At 37.6% G+C, this 20,426-nt stretch overlaps 1 protein-coding gene across 5 annotated transcripts in view; it reads left to right on the top strand.

The window, feature by feature from the left end:
• The window catches only part of PCNX1 (pecanex 1), a 157,797-nt gene that overhangs the window by 124,236 nt on the left and 13,135 nt on the right, over positions 1–20,426 (top strand). For all 5 annotated transcript variants that reach the window (XM_059373838.1, XM_059373837.1, XM_059373841.1 and 2 more), the window contains 6 exons: positions 3,019–3,077; positions 4,901–5,116; positions 11,154–11,407; positions 13,201–13,431; positions 14,070–14,170; positions 14,948–15,098. In XM_059373838.1, the coding sequence (XP_059229821.1) occupies positions 3,019–3,077; positions 4,901–5,116; positions 11,154–11,407; positions 13,201–13,431; positions 14,070–14,170; positions 14,948–15,098 (1,012 nt within the window). The remainder of the gene's footprint in view (positions 1–3,018; positions 3,078–4,900; positions 5,117–11,153; positions 11,408–13,200; positions 13,432–14,069; positions 14,171–14,947; positions 15,099–20,426) is intronic.

The following is a 20,426-nucleotide window of genomic DNA, read 5'->3' as shown; positions in this document are numbered from 1 at the left end:
TCTTTTCTTTCTATACTTTGACACGTTAGCATATATAATAGGTGAGAGTAGTAGTCTCACCATTTAAACAATGGACTAGCTTGGGAATTTGAAGCTTTTGCTCTTTTATCTAAAATCACACATGGTTTTTCTCTTTTTGATGAATTTCAGTGTTATTTATATTCTGTTCTTCTCAGCTAACTTAAATTGAGCCCAAAATAATGTCTGTGGTGGCAATTTTTGTCGAAGGACCCTTTTACTCTCTCTCTCTTTTCTTTTTTAAGATCTTATTTATTTGACAGAGATCACAATTAGGCAGAGAGGCAGCCAGAGAAAGGGGGAAGCAGGCTTCTCACTGAGCAGAGAGCCCGATGCAGGACTCGATCCCAGAACCCTGAGATCATGACCCAAGCTGAAGCAGAGGCTTAACCCACTGAGCCACCCGTGTGCCCCCCTTTACTCTCTTCACAGTTATTAAAGTCTCAGATAGTTACTGTATTAGAAATCAACACTTAGAAAAATTCAAATGTTTATTAGTTTAAAATAGCAATAACAAATTCATTATGTGTTAATATAAATAATATTTTTGTAATGAAAATTACTATATTTTCCATCCCACCAAAAAAAAAAAAAAAAAATCAGTGAGAAGAGTGTCACTGTTTTTATAGTTCTATAAATCTCTTTAATGTCTGGCTCAGTAAAAGACAGCCGGATTCTCATATCTGCTTCTGCAGCAATCTGTTCTTGAAATATGTTATTTTAGTTGAAGTATATGAAGAAAATCTGGCCTCATGCAGACATATAGTTAGAAAAGAAAGAAGTATTTTAATAGCCTTTTTAGACAATTGTGGATATTTTTCTTTGATCCTTCATTAAAAGTTGACACATGGTAGTTTTCTAAAGATTTGTTGCAGTTAGAGTCTAAAACCGTTATCTGTTGTTGGGTAAGAAGAATTTACTCTGCCCTTCAAGATCCTTCTAGCTCAACTAAGAATCAAATTGACATGAGACAAATAAACAGGAAAAAATCAAATTTAGTGTACACATGAGGGAAATCCACACAGACATGGAAATTCCAAAGACAGGTAACATGGTGCTTCTGTGAGCTAAAGAGAAGGGTAAGCGTCTTAGGTTACAAAGTGGGGAAAGATCATTAGCAAGAAGGTGAAAAGAGGTGTTTGGAAAACAAAGGTTGCCCTACTCTGTAGATAAGTTGCTTAGGTAAAGAGGAATCTCTCTTAATAGATCTCTTTGTGATACAAGCAAGCAATTGAGGGGGAGGTAAAGCTCTTTCCCTGAATCTACTGGGTTTTGATTGCTTTAATTTTTTTTTTATTTTAGAGATTCTATTTATTTATTTATTTATTTATTTGAGAGAGAAAGAGAGAAACAGGGAGAGGGAAAAACAGGCTCCTTGCTGAGCAGGGAACCTGATGCAGGGCTCAGTTCCATGTCCCTGGAATCATCACCTGAGCCAAAAGCAGACTCTCAACTGGCTGAGCCACCTAGGTGCCCCTTGATTGCTTCTAGCTCAAAATAATGTTCATGTACAACTGACCCATCTTGTGGTGGCCTCCCCTTGGCCCCATGAATTTTTGGAACTGTGTTACATCAAAATTCACTGATGTGTCTTACACTTTGAATAGATTTTTTTTTACCCATGCATAATCTTATAACAGCATTTATTAATCATTAAAAAAATATTGGTTCACTGGGTAATGTAGATCTTACAGTTCTTGATCAAGATCCTGATACATTTCACTATATAATTTTAAAAAATGTATTCATTCATATCACCACCCATCTCTAAAGAAATGTGTTTAAGTATTGCTAAGCTGTCAAGCTTGTTGGTTAAATATATATACATTTTCCCAAATTCGAATTTTTGCTTAGAAACTTGAATTTTGTTATTGGCAGCAGGACAGACCCACTTTCTTTATTTTTGAGAAATGTCTGTCAAGTGTGTCAGTCTGAATAATCATAGTAAAGATGGTGTTCCATGAAAAAGAGTTAGTGCAGCCTACAGTTCAAACTACACAAATGCTTCTCTTGAGACAACCATCCTACTTCAGAATGCAGCAGAAGTGCTTTATGTGGGGGCGCCTGGGTGGCTCAGTGGGTTAAGCCTCTGCCTTTGGCTCAGGTCATGGTCTCAGGGTCCTGGGATCAAGCCCCACCTCAGACTCTCTGCTCAGCGGGGGGGCCTGCATCCCCACCCACCTCTGTCTGCCCCTCTGTCTACTTGTGATCTCTCTCTGTCAAATAAATAAATAAAATCTTGGGGAAAAAAAGTGCTTTATGTGTATTTTGTTACACATAATTTTAGAAAAGACCTGTACTGAGGGGTGGGTTGTGATTTAATAAAACTGGGTTTTTTTTTTTTATTGCTTCATTAAAGAGATTTTAAAGCAAAACTTGAATTTTTATTTTTTCTTGTACATATGTGGCAGTAAAAAATACAGTTTGGTGCTACTGTCTTGATTCATGTTAAAGTGCCTGGAGCCTTACCTATATTCATCAGTGCAATTGTCAACACAGTGAAAAAAGCGAGTAACAGCTCAGTGTTATTATGAAAATCATTTTGATCTGGAAAACTCCCTAAAAGGGTCTTAAGTCCCCTGCTGCTTCAGATTCTGTGGACCACAGTTTGGAAACCACTGTTCTAAGAACACTGTACAGCTGGGCATAATAAATGTACCTTGTCCTTGTGCAGAATGTTTCATGTATCTCTAAGAACTACATGTAGAATGCATGTTTCATCCTGATCAAGTTTTAGGGGGTGGATTAAACTCATTAACTTTCTGCACCCTGTTCATGGAAACATCACTTAGGAAATAATGGCTGTTTATGGATGATGGAGGTGAGTGAGTAAAAAACCTTCCACCTGAAAGTACACTTGTCAGGAATTTTATCAGTATACCAATCATAGATTTTTTTCAGAGATGTTCATGAACTGATAATGTTTATTTCATTTATATTGTGCTGTTTTCTCCTTTTTCATTAAAGCATATTAAAAATGTTCTGTTTTGCCTTCTTCAGCACAAAACGGGTGGATCATTCAAATACCAGATTGGCTTCCCAGCTTGATAGAAATCCAGGTAAAAGCTCTGTTTTGGAGTAAAGAAGCAAGTCCAAGGAATTTGTTATGTATTTAGTTCATTCCTAACTTGTTGAGAATCCTCTGAGTTCCAAACAGTCATTTTTTAAAGACTGTATCTCCTTAGCTTCTTGTTCTACTTTAGCAAAGTGTGAACTCAAGTATTTACAATGTATATACCCATCTTTTATAAAATGCATTTTTAGAATATTCATAGGAATAAAAAAATGCCATTCAAAGATTTTTCTTACATAGGTTAAAAAGTAGAGCAGTTAAAGTAAAACCGGTCAAGTGTATTAAAGAATATGCAGTCTGACCAACAGGTGTATTAATATATTTGCTTCTCCTGCTTCCCCAGATGTTTAGGTAAATGTCCATTTAATTTCATTTAGTTTATGAAATGTAGAGATGTCATATGGGGCAGCCAAATAGTCCTTGAGATAGAGCTTCAGTGGATGGCATTTTGGTGGTGGTACCATTGTCTAAAGTCTGGTTTCTTCATTTCATTGTTTCGGAAACATCCTTTTGTCTGCACATCTGTTAGTAATCGGACACACAGGGGGTGACTCTCACTAATCCAACCATAAGAAATTAACCAGAATTCCAGTGTATTAATTTATTAAAAGAAATCTTACTCTCGATAGACTGAAGTATTTATATCCATTTGACTGTCAAATTCCTTCAAATGCTGATCCCTTCAACTGCTCTACTTGAGAAACTAACAATAATCAGATAGTTTTATAGTTATAAATTGCACTAGTAGGACTAGTTACTTGATAATAACGCCTGTCATTATCACATTCTGGTAGATAAAACAACCATCTCAGCTCTAGTGTGTCCTTATATAAGGGGCTTAGAATTCTCAGGATGCTAATGATGCCATCCTGCTTATCAAAGAGACTGTATCCTGAATTAATATGCACAGTTCTGTAATGAGCAGACAGGGCATTAGATATGACCATCTTACTTAATTAGTATCTAGAGTACCCTTCTCATTATTTTATTGTTTAGACTGAGTTTAAAAGAATAAGCTTTGTGTATTTTGCTTTCCTCCAGTATTATACTGTGAGCACCTGTTTACAGATTATTGCTTTGGATGGGTTACTTTTTAAAATGGTTAGTTTATTTTAATTTTTTTCTTAAAGGATGACTCTAATAAATTTTATAGGTTCTTTGCTGCTGTTTCTATAGATATATTATTTTTTAATTTTTATTTTTAAATTTTTATCAAGTTTTAATAAATTTATTTTTATTTTTTTAATTTTTATTATGTTTTTATTTTTATTAAGCTAGTTTTAGCCATCAATATTCAGGATTTTTTGTTACTGTTATTATTATTTTACTTTTTTTTTTTAAACCAACTTCTGTTCATTTTGGACTGTCTTGTTTGTTCAAATTTGGTATTCCTTTACCCCCTTTCTTTATTAATGTATTTTTTGTTCCAGTCCTGAATTCCTTTTATCTTTTTCATTTTTCTTGTGCGGTTTTCATTATAAGTTGGAGTTCATTGAATAGTGATAGAAGATCATGGTTATTGAAGCGGTGAAAACCCTTCGATTTCATCTAATCTAGTTGGCACATATTATGAATGGGAGCCAGAGACCAGAGAAGTTATGTGACTTCTAACTCTAAATTCTGAAAGCTTTCTCATTACCCTGTGTTTCATTTTTATATAAGAATTCTAAGAGTGTTAATATTTTCCTTGTCAAAAAAATACAGATATAATCCTAACTGGAAATTAGTTTTAATATTTTTAACGATCCTGTTTGTTGATATAGTGAAGACTTAGAGTAAAATGTAACATAATTTAATTCCTTCTTATAGGATCAGATGACAACAATCTGAATTCCATCTTTTATGAGCATTTAACCAGATCCCTACAACACAGTCTCTGTGGTGATTTGCTCCTAGGACGATGGGGAAATTACAGTACAGGCGACTGTTTCATTCTTGCCTCTGACTACCTCAATGCATTAGTACACCTTATAGAGATAGGCAATGGGTTGGTCACTTTCCAGCTGCGGGGACTTGAATTCAGAGGTAAGATACTCACCTTTAATTTCTGCAGTGTATTCCTGTCACATCTGAATTTTATTTGTTTACATCTCAAATTAAAAATTAACATAAAGTTAGATCCTTTGGAATTGTGGAATGAGAAGTGTTGTTAAAAGAACAATTAGGTTTTTCCCCAAATTTCACATTCAGAGAAAAATGGTTTTTGTGTTATGCTAAAATAAGTGAAGGTAGTATCATTCTTGTGTAAATCACTGTTTCCCTGGCAGTGTTTAATTTTTGTTGTTTCGTCCTTTCTCTCTTGCCATTCTCTTTGTGAGAAGTTGCATGTCTTTGTTGGACGGCTGGAGCGTAGAGTGCTGTGTTCGTATGTAGCTAACCAAGTACTTTTAGGTATACACCATGCCTTTGTTTTGGACACATTTTGGTATTGAAGTGAAGTTCCCATAACATTAAAATCACAGTTTTCAAGTGAACAAGTCAGTGGCATTTAGTGCATTCACAGTGTTCGACAGCTGTGAGTATAGGCAGTTGGTTAGGTCCTAACAGGATGCCTCGAAGTCAGGCAAGAGGAAGCCAGGGCCAGCTTCTGGGAAGGCCAGAGGCCTGTCCTGATAATACTGCAAAGTGAAGAAGCCACAGAAGCCAGTTCAAACCAGATAAGCCCAAGATGGCTCATAAAATAGGCCAGCTAGAGGATCAAATTAGACTTATACCGTATAGCTTTATTTTCTCACTGGTGTTGAATCAGAAGGTTTGGACCTTTGTTAAGTGATGTCTTTGTTAATGGAGCAAGTGCATTTCTAAAATTGACTGGAGGGGCACCTGGGTGTCTCAGTTGGTTAAGCATCTGCCTTTGTCTCGGGTCATGATTCTAGGGTCCTGGGATCAAGCCCCACATCAGGCTCCTTGCTCAATAGGGAGGCTGCTTCTCCCTCTCCCGCTCCCCCTGCTTGTGCACCCTCTCTCTCTTTGTCAAGTAAATCTTTAAATAAATAAATAAATAAAATAAAATTGACTGGAAATAAGATTGTACTTGTGTGACACTCAGATTAAGGCAGTAAATGTTGGTGTTTGTTATTCATTTGTGATGTTTGTCATCCAGTCTTTCTCTCAAAATGTCCTGTCCTCGCTTTATGGTTTGTTTCTGCTTCTCCACGAGAGCCCAGGACCTTAATTCCATCTCTCTATAGAGTCTTACCTAATGTTCAGTTGTAATCCAACCGGACTCATCCAAAAGTCGGCACCCCCTCACCTCACCACTGTACCTACTACTGCCATGACTTTAACTTCTTTTTAAATTGTCAGTACCTGGAGATTTTACCTTTGTTTTTTAACTTTTTTTTTTTTTTTTAAACTTATTTGTCTGGGGAAGCTGTTGTATCTAGCATTTCTGTCTGTGTGAATTGGAAAAGGGTCCTTCTTAGGATGTGCTCATTTTACCGTATTGGTCAGAAATCCAAATTCTCACTCTCCCAGCTTACAGTCTCTGGTACTGAGACTGTTTTGGACAGATTTTTTGCCATTCAAACTCTGTTTGCCAAACAAAACTCAAACTGATTTGGGAACCCAGTACATCTTACTGTCTGAATTTGTGGTGGATTTGGATAGCAGTGGGTATCTATAAGTCTTCACTCAGGCATAGTGATTTTTTTTTTTTTTTGAGGCAAATTTGATCATGTCGCTTTCATGCTTAAAACTGTCCATGCTTTCCATTGCACTTAAATAGAATTCAGACTCCTGAACACGCTCTCCCAACACTGTGATCCGTCTTTGCCAGTCTCTGCAGCTCCATTTCATACCTTCATCCTCACTCACCTTCCTTCAGGGTCTTAACTGTGCAAAATTCTTTACTGAGGACTTCCGACTGCCTTTCCCTTTGCCTAGAAAGTACCAGCCATCTCCCTTCGTCCCACCAGTCTTCCATCTGGCTAATTCCTTAATTATCTTTAAGCTTTAGTCTAAATACCACTTTCTCAGAGAAGCCTTCTCTAACCACCTGTCCCACATGATTATCTCTCAGATTGCCATTTTTACCCCTTTAGCACTTAGCATAAGTATAATTTCATAATTTCATATTTATTTGTGTTTGTTTAAAGTTTATTTCTTCTTGAGCCCAGGGGTTGGCAAACTTTTTCTTAAAGAGCCAGATGGTAAATAGTGTAGGCTTTTGGAGGCATGCACGTTTTCTGTTGCATATTTTTCTTTGATTTTTGTTGTTTTTGTTGTTGTTAACAATACTTTAAAAAGAAAAACAATCTGAGGGTTTTTAAGTGGCGGGGGGGTGGGAGGTCAGGGTACCAGGTGGTGGGTATTGGAGAGGGCACGGATTGCATGGAGCACTGGGTGTGGTGCAAAAATAATGAATACTGTTATGCTGAAAATAAATAAATTAATAAAATAAAATATATAAGAACCATTCTTAGCTTGGATTTGGCCTAAGGCTATGTTTTGCAAACCTTCGCTGTAGATTATAAGTTGCTCAAGGGCGGGAATCCTTTCTGCTTCATTCATTAACACTGTATCTAGTTGCTGCTTTATCAGTTAGCATATAATACATAATTAGTTTATTTTGTAGAATGATTAAATGATATAAGTATATAGCTGTTTCTCCTTTCTCTGCATTCCAGAATTCTTGTGAGATATGATTATATTCTTGGTCAGATCTTAAAATTGTTGGTTATTTACTTTCCTTCAGAGTTATTCCCTGTCCCGTCTACCTCTTGCCTCTCAAAATATTACTCGAGAGTGTCACTATGTTGCCAGATAGATATTTGGATCTCCTGACGCATTTTAATATATTTTCTGGGGTATTCTCCACTAAGCCAATTTAATTCATTCATTTTATTGCATCTTGTAGTGGTTGCTAAGTGCTATATGACATTTAGCTAAACAAATTTCTTCATCAGTTTCCTGTATGTCTTGGTTTTAAATCCCTTTATTTTCAGTTAGTTTCCATTTTTATATTACCGATACCCTCATATTCTTTTCTATGTAAATTTTATGTCATAGATTTAATTATCAATCATTTTTTGTCTATCAAAAATTTAGTGTATCTTCTACAGTGCTAACTTTCTGTTTGTAAATGTTACTTCAACCATTTACAGTTATCCAGGTCAAACTTTATGGGTCAAAAATGTATTATGCTGATTGAATTCATCTCAGTTTTTACTCAAATTACTTTTAATATATCTAGTTTTCATAACTGCTAGCTTTAGTTTTACTGATAATAGTGACTATGAAGTGACTGAAAGACATAGCTAATCTGGGAAACAGTTGGTAAATAATTCTTACAGATATTCTAGCATCCCTTTCCAAGTCTCAGAGTTCTTTTTTCAGTTGCCAATATTAACTCCGATGCTTATCATTGACTTTATTTCCTAAGCACAATTTATTGCTAGGACATGTTGGGGTAGAAAATATTCTTGGGATTTGTATGGTAGAGTAAAAACGTCGCACTTTAGTTAGTTACTCTGTTCACTCTATTCTGCTGCTCTGAACAGGGATCTCAGTCTGTCTTCTGCGAAAAGGTCAATCTCCAAGTTCCCTCTTGCCACATATCTTTTCTGTGTACTCTTAAAGTCATCTGCACAAAAACAGCTCTCATTATGTCATCTCCTTTACTTAAAAACCTTTGACTGACCTTCCAGCAAGATGACAAAATGAATAAAATGAAGTAATAACACAGAAAATCTCAGGAACGCACCCAGCTTCGGGCCACAGTTTTAAAATCCCAGCCTCGGGATGTTTCTTCTAGAAACCGAATAATTTGTTTGCCCTCTCTAGCCTATTGCAGCGCATGGATAAAGAAGGAACATTTCTCCAGGCTTTTTACAAAGCCACTGTAATACTGATTGCAAAATATGACTAAACTGGCAAAAAAATGAGTGTAGTTTAACTCCCATGAGAGCCTGGATGCAAAAATCCTCAGAACCCGAATAAGCGTACGTTAGCAGCAGCCCTTTTTTTTTTTTTTTTTAAATACCTACCTCTCAATAGTTGAGCCATTTTCATTTCTTTTTTTTTTAAATTAATATTAGCAAACTGATGGAATTCAGGAAAAAAGCAAAATATGATCCTCTCAGAAGATACCAGCAGACATTTGATTGAATTTCATTTCCATTATTGGTTTGAAAAATACTTTATAAAATTGCACAAATCCTTATTCTGGGAGAAAAAAGTTTGTGTATATAGATCTGTAATCCCACTCATGTGTAATGATCAACTGCAGTGGGCATTCCTGTTGACCTGAGGTTTAAGCCAGGGTTTTTCTTTCCATCACTGGGTGACATTGTTCCGGACGTGCTTGGCAAGGTAATCGAACAAGAAATGAAACGAGAGAGTTGTAGAGAGTTAAACAGCACAGCTCATACCTCTTCTGCCTCTATCTTTTATAGCACCACCACCAGTTGCGGCTAGTTTTCATGGCATCTGTTTCTCTCAGAGCAGTGTTTTTCAGGGGCGCATGGGTGGCTCGGTCAGTTAAGCCTCTGCCTTCAGCTCAGGTCACGATCCCAGGGTCTTGGGATCAAGTCCTACATCGGGCTCCCTGCTGAGTGGGGAGTCTGCTTCTCCCTCTGTCTGCCCTATCCCCCATGAGTATTCTTCTCCCCCTCTCAAATAAATAAATAAAATCTTTAAAATAAAAAAAGCAGTGTTTTTCAAACATGGATGGTGCATATATTCTCTTTAAAGGAAAAAAAATTATGAAGTCCACATAAGTTATTATATAACCGAAATAATGTGCTTTTATAAAATTAAGTGCTGTCCTTACAGAATTTAAGGAATTTGCTGTTTATGTGGAAACAAGGCCACAGAACAAAATAAAAATGAACATTAATGTGACAGATGATATTTTACTGGCACTAGATTGCTGTGGGTGTAATTCTGCATTTATTCTGATTTTTTATTTTTTTTTAAGATTTTATTTATTTATTCGACAGAGAGAGATTACAAGTAGGCAGAGAGGCAGGCAGAGAGAGAGGAGGAAGCAGGCTCCCTGCTGAGCAGAGAGCCCGATGTGGGACTCGATCCCAGGACCCTGAGATCATGACCTGAGCCGAAGGCAGCGGCTTAACCTACTGAGCCACCCAGGCGCCCCTGATTTTGTATTTTTACTTCAGTAACAGTAATGCAGGGAATGTCTAATATCTTATATAAAAGAATGTAATTTCAAAGGATTGTTTCCTAGTGTTGAATAATCAGAGTTCATGGCTAATTGAAACTTTATCAGCAGGTAAGCTTCAAATGCCAATCATGTAATTTTATCCAATTACTGTTGGAATTGGCCACAGAAAAAGTAATTATGAATTTAAGATAAAATTATCATGAACCATTACAGTTCATATATCCATATATATGGGGGCACCTGGGTGGCTCAGGTCACGATCCCAGGGTCCTGGGTTTGACCCCTGGGTTTGACCTCAGCAGGGAGCCTGCTTCTTCCTTTCCCACTCCCTCTGCTTGTGTTCCCTCTCTCACTGTGTCTCTCTCTGTCAAATAAATACATAAAATCTTTAAAAAAAAAAAAAACCAAATACGTGTATGTAATATTTCTTCTTGCCACATGGACATGGTGCTGGTAAACGGAGCTCCCATTCTTTCGGTTCTGCATGTCTGTCTCTGTTGTGTGCCCTGCAGTGATTCATTTCTAAATCCATTCTTCCCTTACTGAATTAACTCAAACCGTCATGTGATGTCCCTTTACTCATTGGCCTTCACGTGATAGGACTGCATTTGAAAGCCCAGGTTTGAAAAGTTTGGGATCAGTGAGTGAAAATAAAGGAGGTAACTGCGCAGGTTTTCAGAAGCTGGAATGTGCTAATGCATGTCGTGATTCTGCGGGACGTGAATATATAATATGCCTGGTGTCGAGCTTCCTGCTGTTGGTTAGTGAACGTTCCAAGGCAGATCGCTCCCATACTTTCAGTTACTATAAAAGGTGTGTTGTTGTTGTTTTTTCCCTAAATTTCTGGTGTCTTTGGAGCATTCATGTTCTACTGCATGTGATTTTTTTCTCCATTGTATGCAGTGATCTCTCTCTCTGTCACTCTCTCTCTCTAAGGTACTTACTGTCAACAACGGGAAGTGGAGGCCATTACTGAAGGCGTTGAAGAAGATGAAGGATTTTGCTGTTGTGAACCTGGACATATTCCTCATGTGCTTTCATTTAATGCTGCGTTTAGCCAGCGCTGGCTAGCTTGGGAGGTGATCGTCACTAAGTATATTCTGGAGGGTTATAGTATCACTGACAACAGTGCTGCCTCTATGCTCCAAGTCTTTGACCTTCGGAAAGTACTCACCACTTACTATGTCAAGGTAAGGCTGTATGCCCAGTTAGAGCTTTTGATCTTCTTGGAAAAAAACTTTTTAAAAAAATACTTGTGCTTTGCTTCTAAGCAGTGATTTAAATTCTCTAGTATTATTGGGACACCAGGGTGGCTTAGTCAGTTAAGTGTCCAACTCTTGATCTCAGCTCAGGTCTTGATCTCAGGGTTGTGAGTTCTGGCCCTACTTTGGGCTTCATGCCCAGCTGGAGTCTATTGTTTAAAAAAAAAAAAAATCTCTAGTATCCATTAAGTCAGTAAAGTATACCTACTATGGTATTGCTGTTTCCTTCTTTAGTGGAACTCATTCCATTTGTTCATGAATAATAACTACCATATGTGCCTCATATGTTTAAGGCACTGGGCTAAGGAATATGCATACAGTTCCTTCTGTGTTTTAGAAATAAACAAGAATCAGAAGTTACCTGCCCAGAGTCCTCTAATTAGCAGGTGGAGTTAAGGATTTTAAATCTAGGCTTGTCCAGCTGCTGAGCCCTTGCCGCTAACCATTTCTTGCGCTGCTTTCAATAACCCGAATAAAAGTATTGCAAGATTTGGGAGGTCCCCAAAACCACCCTCGCTTGCAACACCAGCTGCAATTTTGGCATCCCCACAGACTAGTCTCTGGTTTGGTAATTTGCCAGAAGTACTCAAAAAACTCAGCAAAACCATTATACTCATGGTTAGGGTTTATTACAGTGGAAGGATACAGATTAAAATCAGCCAAGGAAATAGGTGTGTAGGGCAGGGGCCAGAGACACCAAGGCATGAGTTTCCACTTGTCTTCTGTCAGTGCAGTTATGCAGATAATGCCCATTTCTCCCAGTTGTTGTCAACCAAAAAAGTTCACCTGAGCCTGGGTGTGTAGTTTTATTGGAGCGTAGTCACTTACATGTGGTTGACTACCCTGTGACCAGCCTTAGTTCCCAGCTCCTCCAGAGATCATGGCTGTAAGCTCATAGGTGAACAAAGACATTCCAGAGGAGTAGAAGTTCCCTCCCAGGACCCAAGGGCAAAGACCAAACCTTTCTTTGGGCAAGGTTAGTTCATTACTATACAGGTGTTCTGTTTTTGCTAAAGATTTTACAGGATTATAGCAAAACTATGATTTGGAGCTTGCAGGCAAAGCAGTATTTTGAAGAGGAAAATGTATGCTGAATTTTAGTGACCCATATCTGGATTTTCCGTATTTGTGTTACTACCTCTGTGTACCACTTTGCTTGTGCTGACTGGGGTGAATGTTAGTCTTATAATTAGTAGTTGGTTAAACCCAACCTCAGGAAGCTAAATAGATCGAGTTTGCACTATTTATGTGCTATGTGTCTCTGTGTATATGGCATTTTCTGTCTCTGGTTCTAAATAGGTATATTTCTATTGCTTTACTATTATATTTCTATAACTTGACCTAGCTTCACAAGATGTTTTAGTAACTTTCTATGAGAAATGCATCACAGTAAAGTTTTTGTACCTCTCTAAAAATGTCCTCAATTCAAAAGCTCTAAAATCAATTAAAAAAAATTGTTTTGAATTTGTCTTGATGAATTTATGGTTGTGACTTTTTTAAAGTATTAAATTAACTGTTCATCCAGAAAGGCCTGAGGTGTATTTTTTACAGCATTTCTAAAATGTATTCTTAGAGTATTGAGCTAGAATAAAATATTTTTTAGTTATACAATCAGTATAAACCATTGGACTTTATTTAATGAAGAATTGGAGTTAATTCAAACTGTAACTTAACCTGGGTTTGTTGTTGTTGTTGTTGCTGTTTTAATCTTTCCCCATTAGGGTATCATTTATTATGTTACAACTTCTTCCAAACTGGAGGAGTGGCTCGCCAATGAGACAATGCAGGAAGGACTACGTCTGTGTGCAGATCGAAATTATGTTGATGTGGACCCAACATTTAACCCAAACATCGATGAAGACTATGACCATCGACTGGCTGGCATATCCAGAGAGAGTTTTTGTGTGATTTACCTCAACTGGATAGAGTACTGCTCTTCCCGAAGAGCAAAGGTAGAGCTCATGTACTTCATTTGTAACTGTTTGAGTCCTTTTCTTTGGAGATGGAAAGAATACCCCCATTTGTTATTAAGAGGTCAGTTTTTCCAGACCTCCTTCTTTCTGACCATCTGGATAAGAAAACCTTCAGTTGTTTAAAAAAAAAATTGAGAGGTTGAGGGGAAGCAGTATTTCACAGATACGAATTTGATTTTCTTCACTCTGGTAATCGTCACTAGTAGGCTAACACAGCTGTCGCTAATAACCTGTTTGCCAGGTTATGTCCCCAAACAACTAATTAATAGAAAGAATATTGTATTTTCAGGACAGGACATTATCAGGAATGATGTATGCAAGTAAGTACTTTGAGATGTTTTGCTAAGATCCTAATAATTTATAAAAGTCAGGATTTTTTAAAAAGTGTGTCCCAATATTATAAAGCATTAGATTTTATTTAAAGGTTTCAGAGGAACACCTCATATATACTCATACTTCATTTTACACTGATTTGTTAAGTTTTGTCTCATTAGAACTATTTAAAGACCTAGAACTTATATATTAGTTGAGTTCTTCATCCTCTAATTTATTAGCTATTCCGATTTGTTAAATACCTTTATGTCTTTCTGATAATGAGTGTTCTTTGTTTTTTCAAGCCACTGGATGTAGACAAAGATTCATCCCTAGTGACTCTTTGTTACGGACTTTGTGTGCTGGGACGGAGAGCTCTGGGGACCGCATCCCACCATATGTCCAGGTAAGGAAGGCATTTCTGTTTTCAGGAAGAGAGTAGGAGAAGCTGTATAACATAAATCTGAATTAGCCTTTCATGGAAGCATTCTATGCTAATTTGTTGCAGAACTCTCTTCTGATACTGTTTTTTTATATATCTTTTGCTGACATAATTCTCCCTGGTGGTTAATGGCTGGCTTTTAAAATTCACACATGTGTGGGTGACTACTGATAATGAGAGTTTCATGGATTTAAGACATTTTAAAAATAATCGCCCGTAAAGTTTGATTGGTCTTCTCCCATTTTACATCTGTGTTTCTAATGAGTTACTTCTTCTTGTTTTTCCATATTTCCTTGTAATTTTTTTTGATCCAGAGCATTTATGCTCTTAATATAGTTAACTTAGTACATTAGATTTTTTGGGAGTATAAATATAAGCTGAATTTCTTGTCATAAGCGTCTGAATGAATTAGAACTAAGCAATATTACATATTTTAAATTTCTTTTGTGATTACTACATGTTTTCCATTTGACCCTCTGTAAGCTTTTGTGGCTTATACACTCTTTGTCTATTGTTTATTTTCATGGACTTACTCGTATAGTGGTTCGTAAACAAGGATCCCAGGTCAAAGGGCCCCTGTCCCTTGTGAGTCTGATTCAGGGGTTCTGATATTAGTATAGTCATTGGACTCTGTATTTGCAAAACACTCCCAGATGATTCTGATGCTCAACCACATGTAAGAATCAGTGTAATGGAAGTTCTTTGTCACAATACGTAAACCTTTATCTCCAATCCTAACAGTAATTTAGAGTCATTCCTCTATGGATTGCATGCCCTATTTAAGGGAGATTTCCGTATTTCTTCAATTCGAGATGAATGGATCTTTGCTGACATGGAATTGCTAAGGAAAGTAGTCGTCCCGGGAATCCGCATGTCCATTAAACTTCATCAGGTAAGAAGAGGAGAATTATAATGCATTATTGGTGTTTAATGGCACTTCTTCATTTGACTTCCAAATTATGTTTCTTAAGAACCTTTTGAGAAATGCTGTAATTTGAAACACGGGAAAACATGATTTATGACAAGATACTAGATCTTAGAAGTCTCAACCTGTGTTTCTAAGGGTAAACTTGAATATTAATATTGGAGAGTAACTGATCTGGACATGAAATTGAGGAAAACTGTCGGCAGTGACAAACTAGGAATAAAGCTCTCAGGCCCTTATTTTGACCTCACATTTCACATAATTGTGATTCAAGCCTCTTCTGTAGGCAAATGTTAGCTAACTCCCAATGCATTGTGGTAACATTTCAGGAGGGTTAAAGTGCTGCTGTTTCATGTATCATGTTATATAGAATAATAGATGATTAGGACAGATTTAGCCTTACTTAAATAATCCTAGTAGGGTAATAAAATGCAGACCCAAAATACATATCCAAGCCCTGGATTATTTCAAAACTATATTAGGAAATTAAGTACCAGTATGAGCTACTCTAGTCATTCCACGTAATAGTAGTCATCAGATCTGATGACAGAGACCACATGATAAGCCTCATTAAAATGCATCAGCTGGGCACCTGGGTGGCTCAGTGGGTTAAGCCTCTGCCTTCGGCTCAGGTCATGATCTCAGGGTCCTGAGATCGAGTCCCATATCAGGCTCTCTGCTCGGCAGGGAGCCTGCTTCCTCCTCTTTCTCTCTCTGCCGGCCTCTCTGCCTACTTATGATCTCTCTCTGTCAAATAAATAAATAAAATCTTAAAATAAAATAAAATAAAATGCATCGACTCTACTCAGATCTGTTTGAATCTTCTCCCCCCCCCCCAAGTAAAGGGTGAATTACTCTTCAAGTGATTTTACTATGATCTGAACTGTTAGAATAAAGTCAATTTCCCGTATTATTTAGGAGATTACTGAGAAGGGATATATTATCTGAAAGTCTCTGTGGAAAATGGAATACTCTTTTGAGGATCATTGAGAAAATACACATTTGGGAACAATTAAGAGTTGTCTGTCTTCAGACGAGCTTTACAGTTTTGAGCCAAGTCAATGTGTTTAAATGAAAAAGATAATGACTTTAGATTAAAATGTTTTTAAAACTTCAGAATTTCTCAAAAGGCACTGATTAATAATATCTCTGTATGTAAGAAATACTCTTTTATACAGCATGGTTATCTAACACCTCTAGAGCGACATCTTCAGTCAGTTCTAAACATTATAACAGGTATTTTCTCTCCATTAGTCAGAGAAGAAACTGAGGCACAGGGAATTTTTGGATACCTTAGGTCTTTGCCGGTCTCTCCTTACAGGTGCTCTTCCCTATTGCTGTCAGGTCCATTTTCTTACATGTTCTTTTGGCTGTGGCATTATTGTCTGTGACAGGGTCTCTCTACCTTACATTTGGCCCAACACACGTGGGCTACACACTACAGCTTACTTTCAGTAGCCATGACTGACAACAACCGTGACAGACCATGGGGGTAAGGAGTTGGAATCAGGAACCGGGGAGCCACAGAGGGTTGGTGGCGGGGGGAAGATAGAGAACACAAATGCAGCCAGGAAAAGTCCCATAATTTTGATACACCTTTGAGGAGGGTGAGATCGACCTCTGCAGTAGCCAGAAACAACCACTTAGTGAGCATCATTTTGAGACACATGTTGGGTTGCCCATGAGGGACTCTTAGGCCAAGAAAAGAGAGATCTGTAAATCAGTACTGGGAATCTCCAAAGTTCGTACTCATATATTTACTCATACATTTCATGAGTTATATACTCTTGAAAACCCAACCCACAAAAGTGAACCATAGGCATATATATTAAAAGAAAGATGATTCATACACATTCCTTATAACCCAGCTGTTCCCCTCCTGGATAATTACTTAAGAGAATGTGCCTAGCAGTTTTAGTTGTAATAGACCCATTCTGGAAACAACTCCTGTGTCCATCAATAGATGAACATACTAACTGTGGTATATCTACATGATAGAATATTACTTAGCCATAAAAAGAAATGAGCTACTGTTAGATACCACATGAATGAATCTCAAACATTATGCACGGCGGGAGAAACCAGACATAAAAAGAGTACATACTGTATGATTTTATTTATATAAGATCTAAAACAAGCCAAACTAGTCTACAGCCACAGAAAGCAGATTAGTGATTCCGTAGGATGTGGAGATTGAATGCCAAAAGACAGGAAGGAATGTTTTGGGGTGATGGAAAAGTTTTAGATCTAGATTGTGGTGGGGATTACGTGGGTGTGCGTATTTGTCAAAATGCATCTAACTGCACACGTAAAATGGTGTAATTTTTTGTATGTAAAGAAAAGGATTTGTTCCCAGAAAGCTAGAAATATAAAATTTCTCTTAACTCTTGCCTCTCAGACAGTCCTTGATAATGTGTGTTTAGCACACTTTGTAGGTGTTTTTAATTTTTGTTTTTTCCTTTACCATTTAAAAAATTTTTTTAATTCTCCAATTGACTGTATTATGTTTTTACTTTATAAATAAAAATGGTCATAATCTGTGTGATATTTAATAATTGTAGTGTTGTACAGCATATTAGTGCTAGCATATACATAATACCAGAGAAAATGATTTTCATCCCAGTTTGGCAGGTGAAGACTCAACTCCGAGAAATTAAGCAAATTGCCTTTTTCACATGTTCTCCTGTTCTTATCCTCTATTTAATCATTTTGTAAAACATAAAACACTTTACATCCTTATTTGTTCTACCTTTTTCATTAGTCTCTTTGATGATTACATGGTTGTTGGAACTAAAACTAATCAAAGTCCATTTTGGCTTATAAGTGATACATGAAAAAATATTACAATGTATGGTTGAGGACAGGAATCATTTTTTACTGATATTTATATCTTCATTGCTTAGCACGAGGGTTGGTTGCCCGTGAATGTAAAATGAATGCGTTTCGTTTTTCACAAATATATACTGTGCTTTGGCTTTTAACTTTTCAGATATATTTTTAAAATGACTTTGAAAACTTTTCCCCAAACTGGAAACATTTTCTCTTTGTATTTGAAAAATAATGAAAAACGTTAAAAAGTGAGCGTGCCCCAAAAATAAGTATTCCCATCACCCTGTACCATTGTATGGCCCTTCCAGGAAGCAGTCACTGCCAATAATTTGATGCATATCTTTTTTGATTTTCCTGAGTTCATAGACATTTCCATCTATATATACAAATATTTTCCTTTGTGCTACATAAAGTGATCTGTAACGTGCTCCTCCCCCATATTTAATATAACTTGGATGCTTTCTACATTTTTAATGTAGAAATATAATCTATAGTTTTCCAGAATATAATTCTTAACTGCAGTTATTCAGCCATTTCCCTATTCATGAGCATTCTACTTGTTTCAAATACTTCACCTCTAAAACAACTCATCCAACCATCTTAAGCCCAGTGAAAAGAAATAATTGAGCAAGATTTATCATACTCCATTTTGGCATGTCTAATAATTTCCAACTTTGTCCATTTTATTAAGACTGTAACTATTGCCTATGTCTGCACTTTTTTTTCCCCCCAAAAAAATTGTACGAAGACTACTATACAAAGATAGAATTCCTTCCCTAAAAGGAACTGTTTGCTAAAGGAGAGCCCGTCATACGATATCTAGCTCTCTGCTGAAGGCGAGCTCGGTATTTCAAAGGAAGGTCGGGAGGGCTGGTGTCTGATGTCCAGAGGTGTCATAAGCGCTAGCTTAGGCCACACACTTTAGAAGCAGAGTCAGAGCCCAGGATCCCTGGGCCAGAGACTGCAAGTGTCCTCAGGTGAATTTGTAAGGAAGGGTGGGGAGCAGGAAGGAAGAGGGAAGGAGCTAAGCGAAGCTGTTTCAGCTGAATTCTGGCTTCTCCTGGATTTAGAGGGGGTTCTGGAGTGTCCGTGTCACCAGCAGTTATATGAAGGACCTTCGCCCCCTTCACAACCAGGTGGGGGAATAACCCTCCCCTGGCATTTCCTGCCGAGGCAGCCCCATCAGTTGAAGGCAGTTCTAAGAGGAGGGAGTAACAGAGGGAAGTGCACCAGCCCAACAGCAGAAATCTGGGTAAGGTATAAGGGAGATGCTCCACAACCTGCCTAAAAGCTAGTTTTGTAGTTTTGTTTTGTTTTGTTTTCAGTATTTTCTAACTAGACCCTAAGTTCCTTGAGAACAGTGCTTGTATCTGTCTCACTCACTGGCCTTTCTCCAGTGTCTAGCACAGCGCTGCCTGGCAACGTCACAGAAACTCAGTTCCCCAGAGAGACTTTAGGCTATAATCACCTTTGTGCTCTTCACTGATCTGTGCTTCTCCTGTAGGATGTCTTGCCTGGAGCTCTCTCCCTTTCCGGCACAGTGCCCATCTCCGTCCACGGAAATTGTCTTCATTCTTGTAGATTCAGTTCAAAACCACCTGCACTGTGTAACTTTCCCTAATCACATCAGCTGGGCTTACAGATTTTTCATTTAACGTTTGTAATCACACACTTTTTAAAATCAGAATGGTAAATTCTCTTTGAAGATGGGTTTAAGTCCTGGCTTAATCATTTACTAACTTTCTAAACCTAGGAAGCAGCGAAGACTCTTTGAGCTTCAGATTTGATATTTGCAAAGCCGGTTATTACATACTTAATCTGCTTGGCAAGGTTGTTAAGAGTTGCTGGGGTGGGTTGGGGGTGTTGCCTGAATTTTTTACATTCTGAAGCATTATTCACATACACAAGTGAATACTTTTTCTATTCTCGTATAGGCCAGCCCCCAGATGTGGAGGTGCATCGTTGGGGAGCTTGCCTTCTTGTACTTACCCATCTCCCCTCAGATACCATACACAGACTGGTCACTTGGCTTGAGTGGAAATGAGTGACTTTACTTGGGTGTAAAAATTTATCAACCTCCCAACTATGAATAGCTACAATTATATACTCTTCATTTCAGAACTTTGAGTTTGTCTTAAGGTTATGTGGGTATATGTCCTGCATCCCCTGTTAACTTGCAGGTTTCTGAAGGGGGATACATTCCACATAGTCCTTTTTCATCCGTGCTGTCTGCCACAGACTCCCACACAGGAGAGGTATTAAATAACAGCTGTGGAATGCAGGAGTGGTGGTTACCTAGACCAGGAGATTTCTCAGGGAAGACTTGACTAGCTTCTTTAGGACTGGGGCCCTTAATCTCCTTATCTTAACTAGAAGAGATAAAATGCATATTTATTGGGATCATTCTAGAGATGTGGCTGTGTGTGAAAAATGCCTCATTAAAAAGGAACACAACTTAGGGGACTT

This window comes from Mustela nigripes, chromosome 13 (assembly GCF_022355385.1).
Source record: "Mustela nigripes isolate SB6536 chromosome 13, MUSNIG.SB6536, whole genome shotgun sequence".
NCBI classification, from domain to species: domain Eukaryota; kingdom Metazoa; phylum Chordata; class Mammalia; order Carnivora; family Mustelidae; genus Mustela; species Mustela nigripes.
The sequence above is the reverse complement of the archived record's forward strand: the minus strand, read 5'-3'. Positions and strand labels throughout refer to the sequence as shown.